An 18,380-nucleotide genomic window follows, 5' to 3' on the forward strand; every position below is an offset into this window, starting at 1 on the left:
GGTCAGACAAGGCGAAGCAGGTCCAGAAGATGTGATATAGAAGGTATGGCAAATATCATGCATGATGTACAGTTATCAAGTCAAGCGATATGTTGATGTGCTTTTATCGTAATGTATACATGCTACTAGTGGCCAGAAGGATTCAAGTCTGGGCCCAACAACACAACACTCTGTCCCTCCTGAAGTGAGACAGACCGTCGCTTATCCAGATATCTGATCACCTTCGTTCCACTCAACCTTGCTGACAAGGTTACCCAGTTCAGTGCTCCGTCCTTCCATCCCAAGTCCACCGTCCATCCTCCTCTTAGACATATACCAGAGATGCTTCCCTTATCCAGCTGCATCGGTAGTGCTGGCAAAAGAATCACCTCGTCTCTCCCAGCTGGGCTCTGAACAAACATCTCCGCTATTCCCGCTGTACCTCCGAGATTACCGTCGATCTGGAAAGTACCCATGGCATATGCTTTCGACAGAGGAGGATGTATATCGAACAGATTGGGGTAAGTCATTTCGCAGAGGAGAGTCTGCAACGATTCCCACGCTCTGCCACCGTCTCGTAATCGGGCCCAGAGGTTGAGTCTCCACGCCGCAGCCCAACCTGTACCGGCCTCGCCACGTTGGTCCAGCGTCTTTGCGCAGGCCTTTGACAAGTCGGGCGTCTCATCGACGTCGATCTGACAAGAAGGGTAAAGACCAAAGAGATGAGAAGTGTGTCGATGGTTCTTTTCCGGCTCGGTCGGTCTAAGATGATCCGGCCATTCGTTGATTCGTCCATCGGATCCTACTGTCGTTGGTGGCAGCTGATCTCGGAGTCGACCAAGCTCTCCCCGAAGTAACTCGTCTTGACCTAGCAGTTCTCCTGCTTCGATGACATGCGAGAACAGATCGCGCAGGATCTGATTGTCCATTGTAGGACCCGCGCACAAAGTTGTCTTCGTACCATCGATGCCGTGGACATTCTCTGGCGAGCAGGAAGGATTGGTGACCATGAAACCGCTGTGAGGATCTTGTACCATCGATGAGAGGAAGAATCGACTTGCTCCAACAAGTATCGGGTAGATCGTTCGCAAGAAGTCAAGATCTCGGCTGTAATCGTATCGATCCCATAGATGTCGACAAAGCCAAGCTCCACCTGTTGGCCATAGGGACCACTGGGCTCCGGTGTTAGGCGCTGTCCCTCTCCATAGATCCGTGTTCTGATGACAAACCCATCCTTCGGCACCATACATATGCTTCGCTGTAATTGCCCCCGTCTCCGCAATGTCCTTCACCAGCTCCACCAGCGGCTCGACTGTCTCTGAAAGGTTTGTCGTCTCGGCCGACCAGTAGTTCATCTGAGTGTTGATGTTGATCGTGTACCCGCATCCCCATCCAGGATCGAGCGAGTCGTTCCATATCCCTTGGAGATTGGCCGGCTGGGATCCTGGTCGTGATGAGGTGATCAGGAGATATCGGCCATATTGAAAGTATAGCGCGATCAAAGCCGGGTCTTGGGTACCACCGATGTAGGCGGCCAATCGCTCATCGGTCGGTATAGACGATCCTGCTGTAGTTCCCAGATCGAGACGAACTCGATTAAAAAGTAGCTGATGACTTTTGGCCGTTTCGAGGGCAATATCGTTAAATGTCAACCGTTTGCATTTCTCGATTTGCTTCGTAGTGATCTCAGAAGGTACACCGCTGACGTCGTTATATCGCTTATAGTTGGTTGTCATAGCGATCAGGATGGTCACGTCGTCTGCATCTCGAACTAGTACTTGATCGTCTGTTGTTGATACTGAGCCGCTGCTTGCTGTCACTTGGCATCTCGCCTCAAATTTGAGAGCACCGCTCAGGCCGTTCTCCGGTGTGTTCTTCCCGCCCAGTACGATTGTGTTGTCTTGCTCAAACGAGACGGATGTAGAAGAGTGAGGTGAGTTGGTGAAGATATTGAGGTTGATAGCACCTTTCTGAGACGCGGTGATGTGGATCGCGACCACTTGATGTGTGGGACTGACAACATACCTTCGATGATACACAACATCGTCAGCCTCGAAGTCGACGGAAGCTGCCGCCGTATCTAGAGAAAGACCTCGACGGTAACTCGTTGGTATGACCTCTGCTACGCCATGCATTTCGATGTACAAATCGCCGATGGTTTGATAAGCCGCTGGGCGTCTTGGAAACCCCAAGAACGAGGAATTGCCAAGCTTGTCCGCCGCGTCGTACTCCCCATCATTGATCAGACGTTGTATCTCAGACAGATGCTGCTTCGCCTCGGGTTTCGAAGGAGTGTATGGTCGTCCAGCCCATAGTGTGTCCTCATTCAGCTGGATACGCTCTCGACGTACCCCGCCATACACCATTCCTCCGAGGCGTCCATTGCCAATTGGTAGAGCTTCTTGCCAAACCGATGCGGGGCGCGTATACCACAGTTCGTTCATGATTGACGGTTCGGGTTCCATTTCAATGGGATGATACTCTATCGGTTGAGAGTGACGGTCTGATCAGATTCATATCCATCTTGTCGGTGTCTTGACAGGACTTGGCGGACGGACCGGTATGATCCATCCATCCATTCTGTACCTGTCGGCCAATTGTGTCCTCCCGGCCCCACATCGGCTGTTATCTGTTGTCGTGTGGTCCCGAGTGTCTATTTGTATCTTTCGTTCACGCCATCCGCGATCGCAATCCCGCACCCGGGAGTCGTGTCTTGTGGCTTGTGACCAGGATCCGAACTCGGATTCATCATTCCCGACTTGCGCCGCATCTCGCAGCCGGGGTACGAAAAGAAGCTTAACATGAACATCCACATGCTCATATGTCGGTGAAATTCGCTGTCGGGCCGAGTAGATTAAAAAGTTGGAATAAATCCCCGTAATGGCATGGCGCGGCACACCCCCCCGCGGGTCTACTTTGTCGCGAACAATGGCGCCCCATGGGTGTCCCTCAAGTCGTAGCCATACATATATAGCTGCTACAAGAGCTCGAGGCAAGGTCTCCCGAAAAACACTCCCACCACTCTTTCGCTCAAGTTCAACAAGCCAATATGGAAAGTCCCGAAAGAAAGTTCGACGATCTTCAGCATCATGAGATCACACCTCAGCTCGCACACACTCAGGGCGAGGAGATCCAACTCGCCACTCGAGGTGATCTCAACACAGCTGCGGACAAGACTGGCTTGGACATCGTCGATGTGGTCTTGAACCGTGTCGCCGAAGACGACATCATGGCCGTCTCCAGGAACAGTCTTCAAATGAATCGACGAGCTGTCCTCCGACTCGCTGGTATCCTCTTCGTCATGGGAATGAACCAGGCAGGTTACGGTATCGATTGGGCGGTCATCGGTAACATCAACTCCTTCCCTACATGGCACAACTACTTTGGTTTCGGCAACACTGGTGCCGTTCTCGGTACATTGAACGCTCTCATGTCGATCGGTGGATTCTGCGGTGCCCCCTTCTTGGTCCTCTCCGATAACTACGGTCGACGAAGTGTCAACTTCCTCGGAAATTTCCTTGTTATCATCGCCGCCTTGCTCCAGTCGCAAGCGCCCAATATCGCTTGCTTCATGATTGGTCGATTCATCCTCGGTTTCGGTACCTCGTTGTGTACTTCCTCCCAGTACATGGCTGAGATCTCTCCTCTCCATCTTCGAGGACGACTCGTCGGTATCTTCGGTGCATGTTTCCAGATCGGATCGGTGCTCATGAGCGGTGTCATGGTTGCCTTCGCCCGATGGACGACCAGCAACTGGCAATGGCGATTGCCTCTGCTCCTTCAAGGTCTTCCGGCTGTCCTTGTTTGCATCTTTATCTACTTCCTTTGCCCCGAGACCCCTCGATATCTCGTGATGAAGGGCCGACACGATGAAGCTCGAAAGGTCATCGCTCAGGTTATGACCACTCACAACGACATCAACTCGCCCATCGTCCCCCTCGTTATGCGACAGATCGAAGAATCGCTCGAAGTCGCTACCACCGGCAAAAAGACCCTTCGATCCTCTTGGGATTTCCGAGTCTTCTTCACCCGACGAGTTGCTTTCCGAACCGCCGTGCTCGTTTTCTACTCCCTCTTCCAGTCTTGGAACGGTGGTGGTATCATCGGTACATACATCTCTCCTGCTCTTGACACGGTCGGCATCACAGCACCCCTCTCGCAAACCGGTATCAACCTCGGTCTTACCGCCATCTACTTTGTTTTCACCGCTGTTGGTGCCTTCCTCATCGATATTACACGACGACGAACTCTCATCTTCGCCGGTTTGATCTCCTGTATTCTCACCCAGACCGCTGTTACCATTACCTCGTGGCAGTTCACCAAGACTGGTAGTACCGCTACTGCCGGTCTTACTGTCTTCTGGGTCTTCCTTTACCAAGTTCTCAGCGCCATGTTCATCGCCACCATGCACAACCTATATCCCGTCGAGATCCTCTCTCTCCCACTTCGAGCCAAAGGTATGGCTCTTTACTCTCTCATCCAATCGATCGCCGGTGTCGTCCAAACCTACGGTATCAGTGTCGGAATCGGAAAGGTCGGATACAAAATCTGGGTCGTCTACATCGTCTACAACTCGCTTCAGCTCATCGTGGTCTACTTCCTCTTCCCCGAAACCAGCAAACTCTCACTCGAAGACATCGATTACATCTTCGAGACTCCCAAGGAGAACCCTGTCAAGCTCAGTCTCAGGCTCGAGGCGGCGAGGAACCAGCGAGAGAAGGATGCTGCGTCTGCGCAACAGCAGTAGACAAGGCGTGGGTAGATCGTACATCTGTGCCACGATTGCGTATTTTAGTCATTTATATTGGGATGCATCTATGTTAAGGGATTTCACCATAAGTCACTGCGTATGTCTGACTTCCATATCGGACCGATTTGATGGTTAGAAACAAACAACTTATCGACTCAAACCAATTCAATCGCAGTGATCGTCTTGCTTCGTGACCTACAATCCGCCTGCTGACTTCCACAACTTCTGTCACGATGAAGGGAACAAGAATGCACCGAGATTCACAATGGGTCGGGGCATTGCGAAGAAGTGCCATGCGTGGTCGATGCCATGTGGCTTGGACCCGTTCGGTGTTGTCCCTCACCCTGTGCGGGCACGGAACGGATTTGCAAGTCCGAGCTCCGAAGCCTTTGTACCGAATTCCTGACGGCAGGCCACATGTGTGACCCTTGCACATATCTAGCCGACTCGGACCACCACTGCTGGCATCATCCACCCGGCCGATTTTCCAGGCGCTAGGCAGTTCTCGATCGGACAAAACAATGGTAAAAACGTGCGGTGATCCTCATGTCATCGATTCGCGTTGGAGGAACCGGAAGGTATACCGCTCAAAGCAGATCGCGCCTCTCTTCAAACACGGCGACGTGATGATGCAACGGCCGAGAGATTGGGACTCGGTCCGACTGGACCAATCATACCGAGATGATCATGTCTTTCCCCCTTCGGAGTGCTTCGGAGTGACACAGAAATGAGGGCAAGTAAGACTGACTATCGAGCTGTGATTCACTCTAGAAGTTGGCCGAAGACACCTTCAGAAGGACAATATGAATGAGCTTCCAATCCCACTAGCGACATCTACTCATCTATCCTTATAGCTATACAATCGTGGTAAACATATCAATTAACGTAGAGATACCGTTACCAACCATCTACTGTGCAAAAGCTTCTCCTGGCTTCGAGCCATCACCTCGACATCACCTACCATGACTACTTGCTTCAACTACGCTTCTCCTCCTTCTCCTCGACGTCAGCGTCAAGCGAGACTGGCTCCACTTGCCCTGCCTCTACAGAAGTAATGCCTTTTGCCTTGTCCCTCTTGACCTGACGCTGGTGGAAGATGAACATTGCGGTTAGGAAGAAGATCGAGCTGACGATGAACCCAAAGGTGGTAGGGAAACCTTTTCGGAAGGAGGGACCGTCAGTCTGCAGGAAGAGGACTGAAGGAAGGAAGGCGTTCATTCTGCGATCCGGAAACAATGCCTCTTCAGCTTATGAATAGCGTTGTAAGACGATATGGCGAGGCTTACACGAAAAAAAGCGTAGACGTCGTGGCTATGATGAAGGATCTCTCCTCATCACTCTTGTAACATATCTCAGAGACCCAAGCGTAGAACACGGGGGTCATATAGAGACTGTTGTTGACGATGAAAGCGAAGAGTCGCAGTCTATGATGAGGTGGCCAAACAGCGAGGATACCAGTGGGAATGCATCCCCAGATCATCGGGATCACGGTGACCGGGAATCGGTACTTGATGCGATCAGAAATATAGCTGTAGATGACTACCGTGAAGATTTCGATGATGTACATGGTCGAGGCGAGGATGTTTCGAAGAGCAACGGAGTATCCCATCGCCTTGAGATAGATAGCGAATTGCTGAGCGTTCTGGAGACCAAGACCATAGACAACATATGTTGGGGTGATGAGCCAGAAACGCCACTTTTTGACCGATCGGACGATGTGAACCCATCGAATACGACTAGTGGCTGTGCCAGTGCCTTTGTTTCATACGTCAATTTGCTATCGCAATGCACACGGGAGGTAGTCTCACCCTTCTTTGCACGACGTACAAGAGCAAGCTTCTTCTCCTCCTCGGTCAGATACCAAATTTTACCTGGAGTGCCGGGATGATCGGGAAGGAGGAAGAACAAGATGACACCGCATGGGACAGTCTGACGGGCAGATAGTATCAGACATAACGCGCATAACCTAAGTACATCGTACATCGGAGGAGACGACTCACCATACAACCACACACGATGTAGAGCCACCTCCATCCAGCGATTCCACCAACTCCATCTAAACTAGTGTAAATGGCCGCTTGGAGATAACCCGAGAAAGCATTGCCAGCGGGTCCGGCCATAAACCAGAGTGCAATTCGTTTGGCAAGTTCGGCTCGGTTGTACCAAGAACCAAGGATGTACAAGGCACCGGGGTAGAAGGCGGATTCAAAGAATGCGACGCAGAAGCGGAACCCGTACCTAAGAAGCAGACTCAGCACTGGCAACGGCGTAATGTTTGGTGATCACATCTCTCACATGTCTTTATAACTTCGAGCACCAGCTTGGGCGAACGTGAAGACACCCCAACCGATCTCAGCGCAGGCGAGGTACCACGAAGGCTTGACTTTGAGGATGATCAAGTTACTCGGGATTGTGGTAATTGCCATGACCTGTTCTCAACAGAAAGCAACATTAATCACTTGTCTTGGCCGCCACCTCACCGAGACTTACCGCATTGTAGATTGTCACATGTAGGAATACTGATTGCCCTTGATGTTCAGGTCTTCCTTCATGCCGGAGACATACGCGTTGGTGAGCTGACGACGAAGTCAGTCTTGCGTAGGTTCAAGTCACACTGCGAGTCGACTTACATTGCTTTGATCAATGTTTTTTAACCACCAACCGATAGTCAATGCTGTCAACATGAAGCAATCGAGCTTGAAAACGAGTCGTCGTTCCGCTGGGGACTTTGTATAGTAATCACTGCACAAGGCACACTGTCAGTGAGAGCTGCTCTGGGTCTACGAATCTGAGTGAGACGCACTGATCCCAAATCTTGGTAACGACCCTCTCCCAGAATGTGAGTTTCCCATGCTGATACTCGCCGGCTCGGACACTGTCGCCGTCTTGGACAACGGGCATGGCGTCCATTGTTGGCAAAGACGTGTTCTCGACCTCTGTTGTCATTGCACAGGATTGTAGGTGAGTCGAAGGGCGGAGGTTAGAAAGTCAAGTTCGTGTTAGCCCACTGATTATAAGGCATTCTCTCACAACAACAAGATCGTCTTCAGCGTGCGAAATGACTATCGGAGGGTCCCCATAAGCTTGAGGACGTCTTATCTACGGCTTCTCGAACCGCTCAGGTTTGAATACAGACCAAAGCGATGAAAGATAAGGATCTTTTCGTTTGATGCGCCTGCGGTAGTGAAGAACTGGACCAGCGAGTACTGCCAGAGATGCAACGCGACAGTACCTGAATCGTACATGAATCGGGCCGCTGTCCATAGGGCAAATAGCGGGAAGTCCAGATCGCAGTACTTGGTAGATCTCATGTAAGGTTATCTTCAATTGCCAATTTAAGCATGATTGGGTGGATTCACGCAATATTATTGGCTGTTATGGTTGTATGTCACAAGACTATCCGTATCGTTGTTGACTTGACCAAGCCGGGGAAGCTCCGTCAAATGCGATTTCCGTTGAGCGGAGATGGCAGAACATGCTGTATCCGGGATGACGATCTGCGGCCAGAACACAGATAAGCCTGCACTGAGAGGGAGGAACAGGAATACAAGGCTCAAATAAAGACCGACGTTGACCGTTCTGGTCGACATTTCCCCACCGTGAACACCGCTCATCCACCCCACCACCATGTCTCAGCCAAAGGTTATTATCATCGGAACTGGTGGGATCGGAAGAGCCTACGCGGCGTTTCTAGCATCAGAGGTCAGATTCAAGCCCGTGCTGTTCTCGCCATCAGGCAAAGGCTTGAAGACAAGCTGTGTGATCAAGTCGACAGGATACCTCACAGCAACATTAGAGATCGAGGTGGAGACGAGCTGGGAGGGGGCCATTAAGGATGCCGAGATCATCATCATCGCTACTGCTGCTAATGGGTACAAAACCACCTTCGACAACCTGGCGCCGTACTTGTTCGAAGGTCAGACTGTTCTGATCAGTGCCCAGCTTTCCTTCGCTTCGATCTATCTGCGACTCATCTTGGGATCAAAGGGTTCGAAGATATTCATTGGAGCTTGGCCCACCACACCCCTGACCGGCAAAGCACGAGACGGTACATCTGTTCATATCGGGTCACGGCGGAACGAGGTCGACGTCGCGGCATTAGACCCTGGTCATCAAGCGGTTATCCTGCAAAAAAGCCAAGCGCTTTTCGGCTCTCACTTCAACCTATTGCCACGGATGGTCGCGATCGAACTGAGCAATCTGAATCCCGAAATACACGCAGCAAACATGGCGCTGAACTTCACACGGGCAGAATGGGGAGAAGACTGGAGTAATTACGGATGTCAGACCCGAGGTGTGATCAGCATTGTGAAACGAACAAGTGCCGAGAGATTGGCGGTCGCGAAGAGCGTCGGTCAGTATGTTCAATCAGCAGAGGAACACTACCACAAATCCTTCGGTCTCTCATACAACGATCTTTGCATAATGGCAGAACAGCTCGCCCAGAAGCGACCTGAGCTTCGAGGTCCGACGACTACCAGGACCCGTTTCCTCTATGAAGATCTCCCTTACGGTATCCATCCCTTGATCGCGTTCGCCAAATCACGTGGTGTACCGACACCTCACTTCAATGCTCTCGCTTTGCTGCTCTCTGCGGCGTGTGGGGAGGACTTCAAGTCCCAGAACGAACTGGTCTCGGCATTGAAGATGGATACGTGGACTGAGGAGATGGCGGACGGAGATCTGCGCCCGATTTTAGAGATGTACGGTGTTCTGTAGATCTGACATCAGAATTGAGCATCAAACATGAGAGTTAAGGAGATGATGAAACTCACCTAGGGCATATATAGGCACTCATGCCCCGAAACCTTGCAATAGTTCTACTGCCGAGTCGATAGATTTGGTCCAGTCACTCGAACTCAGCCCACCCATTGGTTGCAAGAAGAACTCGTCAAACGGATTGGCGTCTTCAAGGGTATCTAGTACTGCAGCAGCGTTTACACTCGGTGTTATATTGTTTGTCGAGCCGGCAAAGTAGATGGGGTTGGGTGCATTTGGCGGCTGTTGCTGCTGTTGCTGATGTTGAGTGGTAGACGACCATTGTTCTTTGGCGGCGAGCTGCCTTATAATTTGCTCAGATACCGTTTCAAACGCGTCGCGCAGATTGGCCGTCTCCGGTGTTGAGACTAGTAAATTCAGCGTTGTATCTCCACGTGATGATTCCAGCTCACCAGCTATAGCTTCCATTGTGTTGCTGCACATCTGTACGTGTAACAGCGCATCCACCATCGACGGCACGATGGACCATCCAGCTCGATGTGCTTGCCAGAGCGAGTTGAGGTAGGTCAGACCAGCTATAAAAAGCTGATAGCTTGCGAGCCATACTACATGTAGCTGTTAGCCAGTCGGACGTATAGGTAGTCCCAAGGAAACGTACGCGAGTTGACTTGACCAGCACGTTGCCACACTCGATATACACGCATCAACTCGCCGGCAGCTGCGAATGCCTTTTCCAGATCTTCTCGTCCTGGGTTAGGATTGGCAGGTGACGGTCGATATAGCTGCACCTGTGTAAGACTGACGTTGATCTCAAGCCATTCCCGAGAGATGAATCCGGTTGTAGGCGGGCAGTTGTCCGTCCATTCCTTCAGCTTTTGGGCGATATGTTCGAACCAATCTCTCGAAGGACACGGGCTGTTGGGCGAATACAGCCGTTCATGTATCTCGGATTGGATAAGGCGTACACGAAAGTGGTGGAGCACAGTTGCTTTGATGGGTGAGGTGGGACCGGGAAGGAGTGCATCGGCAGTGATTAGCTCGTCGTCGTACGGGAGCGGGAACTGTTCGAGTCTTTTAGCACGGCTCGTACACAAGCAAAACATGTTGGGCTCACGGAAGAGCTGATCCACGTGTCCGAGATAGCAGTGGGTCGACCAAGCAACAGACATAACATTCGATCGGTACTGTACGCACTGCATGGGGGAATCAGTAACAAGTCCGCTGTCAAATCCTGCGGACTTACACCCAGAAGAGCCGTCGTCTCATGTCAAGCTCCAGTGGTCCTCGTGCTTGCCGTTGATTGAACCCAGCTGGCTCATTGTGTAGTCCCAAATCGATTGCCGTCCGCACTGCCATACCTGACAGGTCCCATACACCTGAATGGGATGTCAGTGCGTCTCTGCATGAAAGCCTCGGAGATACCTACTCATTCCGCCAGGATTGAACATGAGATATCGCAAATGCGCGAGGAGGATTTGTAAACGGCTGATCGAGAGGTGAGCGAGAGCTGTCCCCAGATACTATAAGGGATACCGTCAATCATTGCCATGAAGCAGAGAGAAGATACTGACTGTCTGAGCGGCATTCCAGAAAGCTATGTTGTGTCAGCGGTAGATCAGACGATCGGCTGGGACGAGGAAGGGCTACTCACTTGTAGCAAGGGGTTTGAGAGCGTGATACAAAGGCGACCGTGGGGTCAAGGCAGCGGCAGCTAGAGCAAGAACATCTATACGAACTGAATCAGCGAGAAGTCGGAGGGAATTATGCACAAACACTCACGAAAGACGGCGCAGAAATCGTGGGGAGAGCAACGTCCTGTCCCGAGACATACTGACTGGACTTGAAGACGCAAGGTCGGCATATGAAAGATGGGATACGCTGCGTTGTGATGAAAAGAGAATTGGTCGATCAGACCTAGGATGAGGTCCGGAGAAGGTAGGAAGGAGCGATCATAGGTGATTAGGCTTTCCGAGTTCGGTGTGGTAGTGATCGGCCGCTGCAGCACCGATATGATATCCTGACCGTCCTGACCTTCAGCGAAAGTATTGAGTAGCTGAGCGTTGGACGGTAACGATGACTGGATCGACGACATGGCGACGAATGGTGCTGACTGTGAGGGTGTTGGGATTGATAGGAATGGTTGTGAATGGGGAGTGGAGCTGGCATCGCGGTTCCGATGGACATGGCTCGCGGTCGAAGAGGAAGGTGAAACGACTGGAATACCCGACTGGTTTCTCGTAGGGTCCGCGTTATTGAGTGATTGTGTGTCTCTCGCCAAATCCTCGACCGCTCTTAGTCGGCTCTCCAATGTCGAAAACTGGTGTCTACGCAAGAGTTAGGATGACATACTGACCATCAAAGACGATCAACCTACCCCCAGCCATTGTCATCCCCTACGTACTCGCAAGTCCTCTGTGTCCGAAGACATCGAGCACATGCCGGTCTCTCCCCATTGCACTACGATTCATCAGCACATGGGAAAAACACACTATACCATTTACAGTTCTCACCTTCAACTTTCGATCGCGACAGGCTTCACATGCTAACCTTGGATTACTCCTCTGTCGACTGCTGTTGTTCACTGGTAGCTGATCGACGGTGTGAGTTGTATCCTTGGGCATCGCAAATTTGTCGATGTATAGAGGATACAGAGGAACATTAAAGATACATAAACCAGATGACGCGCTGTATGTATAACGTTATGATTCCAGACAAGGTGACAGTGACGCTTGTGGGGCCTTTACCGGCGGTATACAATACGTGGCATTGGCAGTCAAGTTGTGACTCCAATGATACGAAGATATGAGAATGTCAACCATGTGTCGTTCTCGTGTCTGTCTGTGCCTTGTGTCAGAGATAAGCTCAGCCTGAGCTATACCACAGATCTCGTGCCGGAGTGACTGATCCCACGACCCTCCGAACGTCCACTCGGAGGCTTCGGAAGGTCCGACACTGTTATTGTCATTTATCCACTGAAGCACGTCTTATCCTCGTTTACGGTCAATAGAAAGTCAAGATTTGCCGATCCACTTGATGCGACGAGCAGGTATAAGTCTATAGACTTTAATGTCAATCACATTCGTCATCACGATTCAATCATCGACCGCCTGATATAATCTACGGCATAGAATAGACTCACGATGACGGGAGTGCTGCTCAACTCTCTGCCTGGGGTACGAGTCGCAATTGACCGAGGAGGCAGTGAGTTGCACAACGTATCTCGCTCATCAGTTGTCACTGACGATCTACAACCTGCCCTGCTTAGCCTTCTGTGATGTCTGGGCTTACTTACCTAAGCACTACTACCAACCTCCCGTCGATCCCGAGTTGGTTGGGAACGCCGACATCATCCCGGAAGCTGACGGGAGTGCCCAAGTCACCTTCAAGCTGCTCAGTGTCGATCCAGCAAACTACGATGATGCACCAAGTGAAGGGATCAGACGGTTGTTGCAGTTGATCCACGGTCAGCCCATCCCCAAAGGTATTCAATACGATACCACTGCTATTGGTAAGTCACTTCGACTTCTCATTGACCATGTTTCTGACGCACACTGTGCGACCACTCATGCAGAATCTGTAAGAATGGGTACCACCGTCGCTACAAACGCACTGCTGGAGAGGAAGGGTTCGTCTTATGGTTTGGTCATGACGGAAGGTTTTGGGGACTTGGTAGAGATTGGCGATCAAACTCGTCCGGATCTGTTCGATCGTGAGTAATCAGCTCGGAAAGCGGAACCTAAGCTGATCCAAAATACATAGTCTCGGTTGCCCGTAAGCATAAGATCATGCACGATCGAGAGAATGTAGTCGAGGCGTCAGAGCGAGTCACGATGGAAGGCTTCTCATTAGATCCCAAAGCCCCTTCACCGCAAGACCTTGTGGAACGATCTAAGAGTGATCCCGACTACGCCGGTCAGGTGGTGATTGGCTTGAGTGGGGAAGCTGTTCGAGTTCTTAAGCCGTTAGGTGAGTCGATTCCTGTCTTAACCATTAGAGCTCAGCTGACTGTACACAGATCAAACCAAGCTCGCGGAAGATTTGCAAAAGGTCTATGACCGTGGTATCCGCGGTCTAGCTGTCTGCTTAATGCACTCTTTCACCTATCCTGGCGAGTTCAGCCGTTAAAAGTGAGAGACTTGGCAGAGCTGACTTCTGTATCAGAGCACGAACGGCAAGTAGCCCAGGTTGCCAGACGTATCGGTTTCACACAAATCTCCCTATCCAGCGATCTGTCTCCTTCCATCAAGGTCCTTCCTCGAGCAAATTCTGCCGTCATTGATGCATATCTCTCCCCCGTGCTTCGAGACTACGTTCAAGGTTTCAACAGTCACTTTGCGGGTGGCAAGGCGGGCAAGCGAAGCGAGTTCATGAAGAGTGACGGGGGTCTGATCGCGTCCGATAGGTGAGTCACCCACGGACATGGACAGACCCATCTAACGATCAACAGGTTTACCGGACTGCGAGCGGTACTCTCTGGCCCAGCTGGTGGCTTCGTCGGATGCGCTCTGACTGCGTACAGCAAATCGAGAGGTCGACCGGTCGTCGGATTCGACATGGGTGGAACATCGACCGATGTGTCTCGATTCTCAGGCTCCTTCGATATGACGCACGAGAGTGTAGTCGCATTACACACCATTGCCTGTCCCCAACTCGCTATTGAGACAGTCGCCGCCGGTGGTGGTTCCAGGTTGCAATACAAGAACGGCATGTTCTTAGTCGGTCCCGAGTCTGTTGGTGCGCACCCTGGTCCTGCTTGTTATCGAAAAGGCGGCAGTCTCGCCATCACCGATGCGAATCTCATTCTTGGTCGACTTGTTCCTTCCCAGTTCCCCTCGATCTTTGGTCCGAATGCCGACGAACCTCTCGATGTCGAAGCGTCCAGGTCAAAGTTCAGTGCGCTCACCGACGAGATCAATTCGAGCTTGGCTCCGGGGCAAAAGATGACAATCGAGGAAGTCGCTGCCGGTTTCATTCGTGTCGCCAACGAGGGTATGAGCAGGCCCATGAGGAATGTGACGGAGCAGAAGGGTCATCCGATGGCTTCTCACGACCTGTGCTGTTTCGGAGGGTGAGTTGGAATCACCCCTATCGTCAATTTGAACGGCGCCCTGACAGATCGCAGTGCCGGAGGTCAGCACGCTTGTGCAATCGCACGAGGACTCGGTGTTCAGACCGTTGTCATTCCTCGATTCTCCTCAATTCTCTCGGCCTATGGTATCGCTTGCTCTGATCTGTCAGCAGAACGAGGTGTCGCCATTTCTGCCGAGGTTCCCGCTGAGGGTCTCAGCGAATCAGAGATCTACGAGGAGCTAAACCGAAGAATCGCCGCACTCAAGGTAGAAGTCGTAACAGAGCTTGTCCAACAAGACATTGCCAAGGAGAACATCGACTTCACCGTGACGGTCGCTATGCACCATGAGGGATCCGATTCCGAGCTTGACGTGCCATTCTCAATCAAAATGCACCAGGACTTCCTCGATGTCCACTTCAGAGAGACCAGCTTCCACATGCATCGAGCAGTTCGAACCGCCAACGTCCGCGTTCGGGGAGTCGGCCGCTCATACGTCGGATTCCGTCCCAACGACTTTGCTGTTCAGCTGGAAGCCGCTCGAAAGGAAAACAAACCCGTCAGTGTGAAGCCGATTCAAATATCTTCATCATTCTTCGAGGTCAACGGCAAAGTCGAGGGGCTTGCTACGCCTGTGTACGCACTGGGCTCGGTTGCCACTGGAAGCGTGATCGATGGACCGGCTATCATCGTCGACTCGACACAAACCATCGTTGTGGAACCCGCAGCTCGAGCCGTCTGTCTTCCCGAGCATGTCATCCTTGAGGTGGATGTCGAAGTCGTCGGTAAGAACGCGGACAACGACGATCTTTCGGTCGACCCCGTCATGCTCGCCGTCTTCGCCAACCGATTCATGTCGATTGCCGAGCAGATGGGTCACACACTTCAGCGGACCTCCGTTTCTGTGTCTATCAAGGAGCGACTCGACTTCTCATGCTCGATTCATGGCACGGACGGTGCGTTGGTGGCCAACGCGCCTCACATCCCTGTTCATCTCGGATCAATGCAGAGCGCGGTGATGGCTCAACATCGGCATTGGCTTGGGAAGCTCCGACCTGGAGATGTTCTCCTTACGAACCACCCTAAGTGGGGAGGTAAGTTTACTGATGTAAATATGCTTGACGATGCTGATCCCGAATACACAGGCACACATCTTCCCGACTTGACTGTCGTCACACCTGTCTTTGATCCCAACGATGACACCAAGGTGCTCTTCTATGTTGCTAGTCGAGGTCACCACCAGGACATGTGAGTTGATCCCATGAGGGGCGTCGCTGAATCTTTGCAGAGGAGGTAGCGGTGTCACAGCCATGAATGCAGTCTCTAAGGAGTTGTGGGAGGAAGGCATCGCTGTCAAGACCTTCAAGCTTGTCTCTGCTGGCAAGTTTGACGAAGAAGGCATCGTTAGCATGCTCGAGGATGTCGGTAAACGACCAGGATGTTCTGCTTCTCGGCGAATTGACCACAACATCACGGATCTGCAAGGTGAGTTATCATTGCTTGACTTATCGCTGACCAAAATCAGCCAAGGTATCGGCGAACGTCCTCGGTACCAAGCTAGTCATGGCGTTGTTCAAGGAGTTCGGAGAGAAGACCGTGCTCTTCTACATGCGTCAAATTCAGCAAGTTGCGCAGAACACCACGAAGAGGTTCTTGCGCGAGACATACGACCGATTTGGTGGTAAGCCATTGCAAGCGGAGGACTATGTAAGCGGCCATCTCGTTATCAAAGGGCCTGCTAACAAGGCTGTAGATCGACAACGGTACGAAGATCAAGCTCGAGGTCCGGATCAACAGGGAAGATGGGACCGCCGTCTTTGATTGGACTGGCACAGGGCATCAAGTGCATGCTAACGTGAGTCAACTTGTATATGCGCAAGCGCAAGGTGCTGACGACATGGCCAGTCCAACATCCCTTCGTCTCTGACCTATGCCGCCATCATCTATGGTCTCCGATGTATGATCAGTGGTAAGTGCAGCGTTGGTATGCTAAGCCAATCGCTGAAACGTCATTCTAGCCGACATACCTATGCCCTTGAACCAAGGTGTCCTCGATCCCGTGACCAACATCACACCTCCCGGGTCTATAGTCAACCCTGACGAGTTCCTCGCCATCTCCGGGTCCACACTGACCACCCAGCGGTTGTACGATATCGTCTTGACGGCATTCAAAGCCGCAGCGTGCTCCCAGGGTTGCTCGTCTGCCGTCGGATTCGGTGAGTCCATCCTGATCTCTCCACTATCCTTGCTGACAGAGTCACAGCCGACGGAGGTAAGGACCATCGAACGGGCGAGGTCACTCCTGGATTCGCTTACGGAGAGTCATGTGGTGGAGGGTACGGTGCTGGACCAAGCTGGCATGGTGTCAGTGCGACTCATGTGGTAAGTGCGAATCATATCACTGTAAAAGACTCTCGCTGAACGAGCATTCACACAGCACGGGACCAACACCCGAATGACCGACATCGAGATTGTTGAACGACGTATCCCCGTCATCCTTCGACACGTCAAGATCCGTCGTGTAACCGGTGGGCGAGGTCAATACAACGGCGGCGACGGAATGAGCAAACTCTTCGAGGCCAGATCGCCTTGCAGCTTCTCGATCGTCTCACAACGAAGAGTGTTTGCGCCAAAGGGAGAGAATGGAGGTGGTAACGGTGCGATAGGCGCTAACACGTGGAATAGACGTATGGCGGATGGTAGCTTGTCGTCTGTCAACGTCGGCAGCAACGGTATGGGTCGCTTGCAGAAGGGTGACCAGTTCCAAGTAGATACGCCCGGTGGCGGCGGCTGGGGTTCTGCACAATAGATAAAATAGATGTATAATTCGCATGTACTATAATTAGATGACTTGGCCAATTCTCAACGCGATCGATTGTGTCAGCGCGACAACAATAGCGTTCCCATCCTTAATCCTACTCATCCACGTCGACATCCACATCGGAGCTGTCCTTATCGGCGTTACCCTTGTCTTGATCCTCGTCTTTACCCTTGTCGTCCCCTTCATCTTGTCCCATATACTCGTGTTTGTCTTCGGTTTAGTTATCGAGGTGACCGAAAGTTGCCGTTCACTCTCAACGGTCCCTTGGTCGAAAGCAAGCTTGCTGTCATAATCCGTCCTGCTTTGAATGATCCCATCCTCCTGATGTCCCTAAGGGGGGGAGCGTGGAACCGGGGGGGCAGGTTCCGGTTGCGGATGGGGGGGCGAGAAGGTGACGAGGGGCGCAGGAATGCCATGCATCCGCACCCATGTGTCGATGCATCACCATGGACGGTGGTAAGAGCGTCCTCCCCCTCCCATCCGCAAGGGGTTAGAGGGTTAGGGGGTTATAGGGGTCGTTCCTGCGTGAGGGTTTTTGGTTAGAACCTTCCTAGTCAATCTTTGAGCGATGGTAGATGATAGAACAGACTTGTGGCTATCTTAATCCACTTCAGTTGCGCTTCTATCTTGTACAACAGTTTGGCAATCACTTACCAAACATACCACCCAGAATGAAAACCCTCACGAACTTCTGAGGGTTTTTGCTCTATGGTGGTGTCACCATACAGACCACCCCTCACAAAGTTCTGAGGGTTTCCTTCTATGGTGGTGGGTGTTGCTGTACAGTACATGGTATACATAAAAAGGATACTATCTAGCTATCCTATCTATCCCATCCTCCTAATCATTCCTTGGTGGGGGGGTTAGGGGGTTAGGGGGTTAGGGGGTTAGGGGGTTAGGGGGTTAGGGGGTTAGGGGGTTAGGGGGTTAGGGGGTTAGGGGGTTAGGGGGTTAGGGGGTTAGGGGGTTAGGGGGTTAGGGGGTTAGGGGTTAGGGGTTAGGGGGTTAGGGGGTTAGGGGGTTAGGGGTTAGGGGGTTAGGGG

At 51.9% G+C, this 18,380-nt stretch overlaps 6 protein-coding genes across 6 annotated transcripts; 3 read left to right on the top strand and 3 right to left on the bottom strand.

The window, feature by feature from the left end:
* Positions 1-125: 125 nt before the first annotated feature.
* CI109_106698 (uncharacterized protein) lies at positions 126-2,444 on the bottom strand (the record flags this gene model as incomplete). The annotated part of the gene is made up of 1 exon (XM_032007556.2): positions 126-2,444. The coding sequence occupies one exon, from the start codon at positions 2,442-2,444 to the stop codon at positions 126-128; it is 2,319 nt and encodes a 772-aa protein (XP_031858194.2).
* Positions 2,445-2,864: 420 nt separating this feature from the next.
* Positions 2,865-4,726, top strand: CI109_106699 (uncharacterized protein; the record flags this gene model as incomplete). Its single annotated transcript, XM_032007557.2, has 2 exons — positions 2,865-2,888; positions 2,954-4,726. The coding sequence occupies 2 exons, from the start codon at positions 2,865-2,867 to the stop codon at positions 4,724-4,726; spliced, it is 1,797 nt and encodes a 598-aa protein (XP_031858195.2).
* Positions 4,727-5,704: 978 nt separating this feature from the next.
* Positions 5,705-7,639, bottom strand: CI109_106700 (uncharacterized protein; the record flags this gene model as incomplete). The annotated part of the gene is made up of 10 exons (XM_065967889.1): positions 5,705-5,948; positions 6,016-6,484; positions 6,538-6,658; positions 6,730-6,967; positions 7,025-7,036; positions 7,134-7,158; positions 7,220-7,248; positions 7,295-7,305; positions 7,360-7,471; positions 7,533-7,639. The coding sequence occupies 10 exons, from the start codon at positions 7,637-7,639 to the stop codon at positions 5,705-5,707; spliced, it is 1,368 nt and encodes a 455-aa protein (XP_065823961.1).
* Positions 7,640-8,356: 717 nt separating this feature from the next.
* On the top strand, positions 8,357-9,448 carry CI109_106701 (uncharacterized protein; the record flags this gene model as incomplete). Its single annotated transcript, XM_032007559.1, has 1 exon — positions 8,357-9,448. One exon carries the CDS (start codon positions 8,357-8,359, stop codon positions 9,446-9,448), a length of 1,092 nt encoding a protein of 363 aa, XP_031858197.1.
* Positions 9,449-9,523: 75 nt separating this feature from the next.
* CI109_106702 (uncharacterized protein) lies at positions 9,524-12,069 on the bottom strand (the record flags this gene model as incomplete). The annotated part of the gene is made up of 11 exons (XM_032007560.1): positions 9,524-9,855; positions 9,901-10,053; positions 10,107-10,509; positions 10,563-10,641; positions 10,692-10,824; positions 10,875-10,968; positions 11,020-11,042; positions 11,100-11,174; positions 11,228-11,772; positions 11,823-11,905; positions 11,959-12,069. 11 exons carry the CDS (start codon positions 12,067-12,069, stop codon positions 9,524-9,526), a joined length of 2,031 nt encoding a protein of 676 aa, XP_031858198.1.
* Positions 12,070-12,588: 519 nt separating this feature from the next.
* On the top strand, positions 12,589-17,325 carry CI109_106703 (uncharacterized protein; the record flags this gene model as incomplete). Its single annotated transcript, XM_065967890.1, has 16 exons — positions 12,589-12,649; positions 12,714-12,956; positions 13,020-13,157; positions 13,208-13,414; positions 13,464-13,556; positions 13,610-13,850; positions 13,896-14,516; positions 14,571-15,610; positions 15,662-15,764; positions 15,814-16,001; positions 16,078-16,223; positions 16,270-16,371; positions 16,422-16,485; positions 16,535-16,732; positions 16,780-16,898; positions 16,954-17,325. 16 exons carry the CDS (start codon positions 12,589-12,591, stop codon positions 17,323-17,325), a joined length of 3,936 nt encoding a protein of 1,311 aa, XP_065823962.1.
* Positions 17,326-18,380: the final 1,055 nt, after the last annotated feature.

Source organism: Kwoniella shandongensis, chromosome 12 (assembly GCF_008629635.2).
Source record: "Kwoniella shandongensis chromosome 12, complete sequence".
NCBI classification, from domain to species: domain Eukaryota; kingdom Fungi; phylum Basidiomycota; class Tremellomycetes; order Tremellales; family Cryptococcaceae; genus Kwoniella; species Kwoniella shandongensis.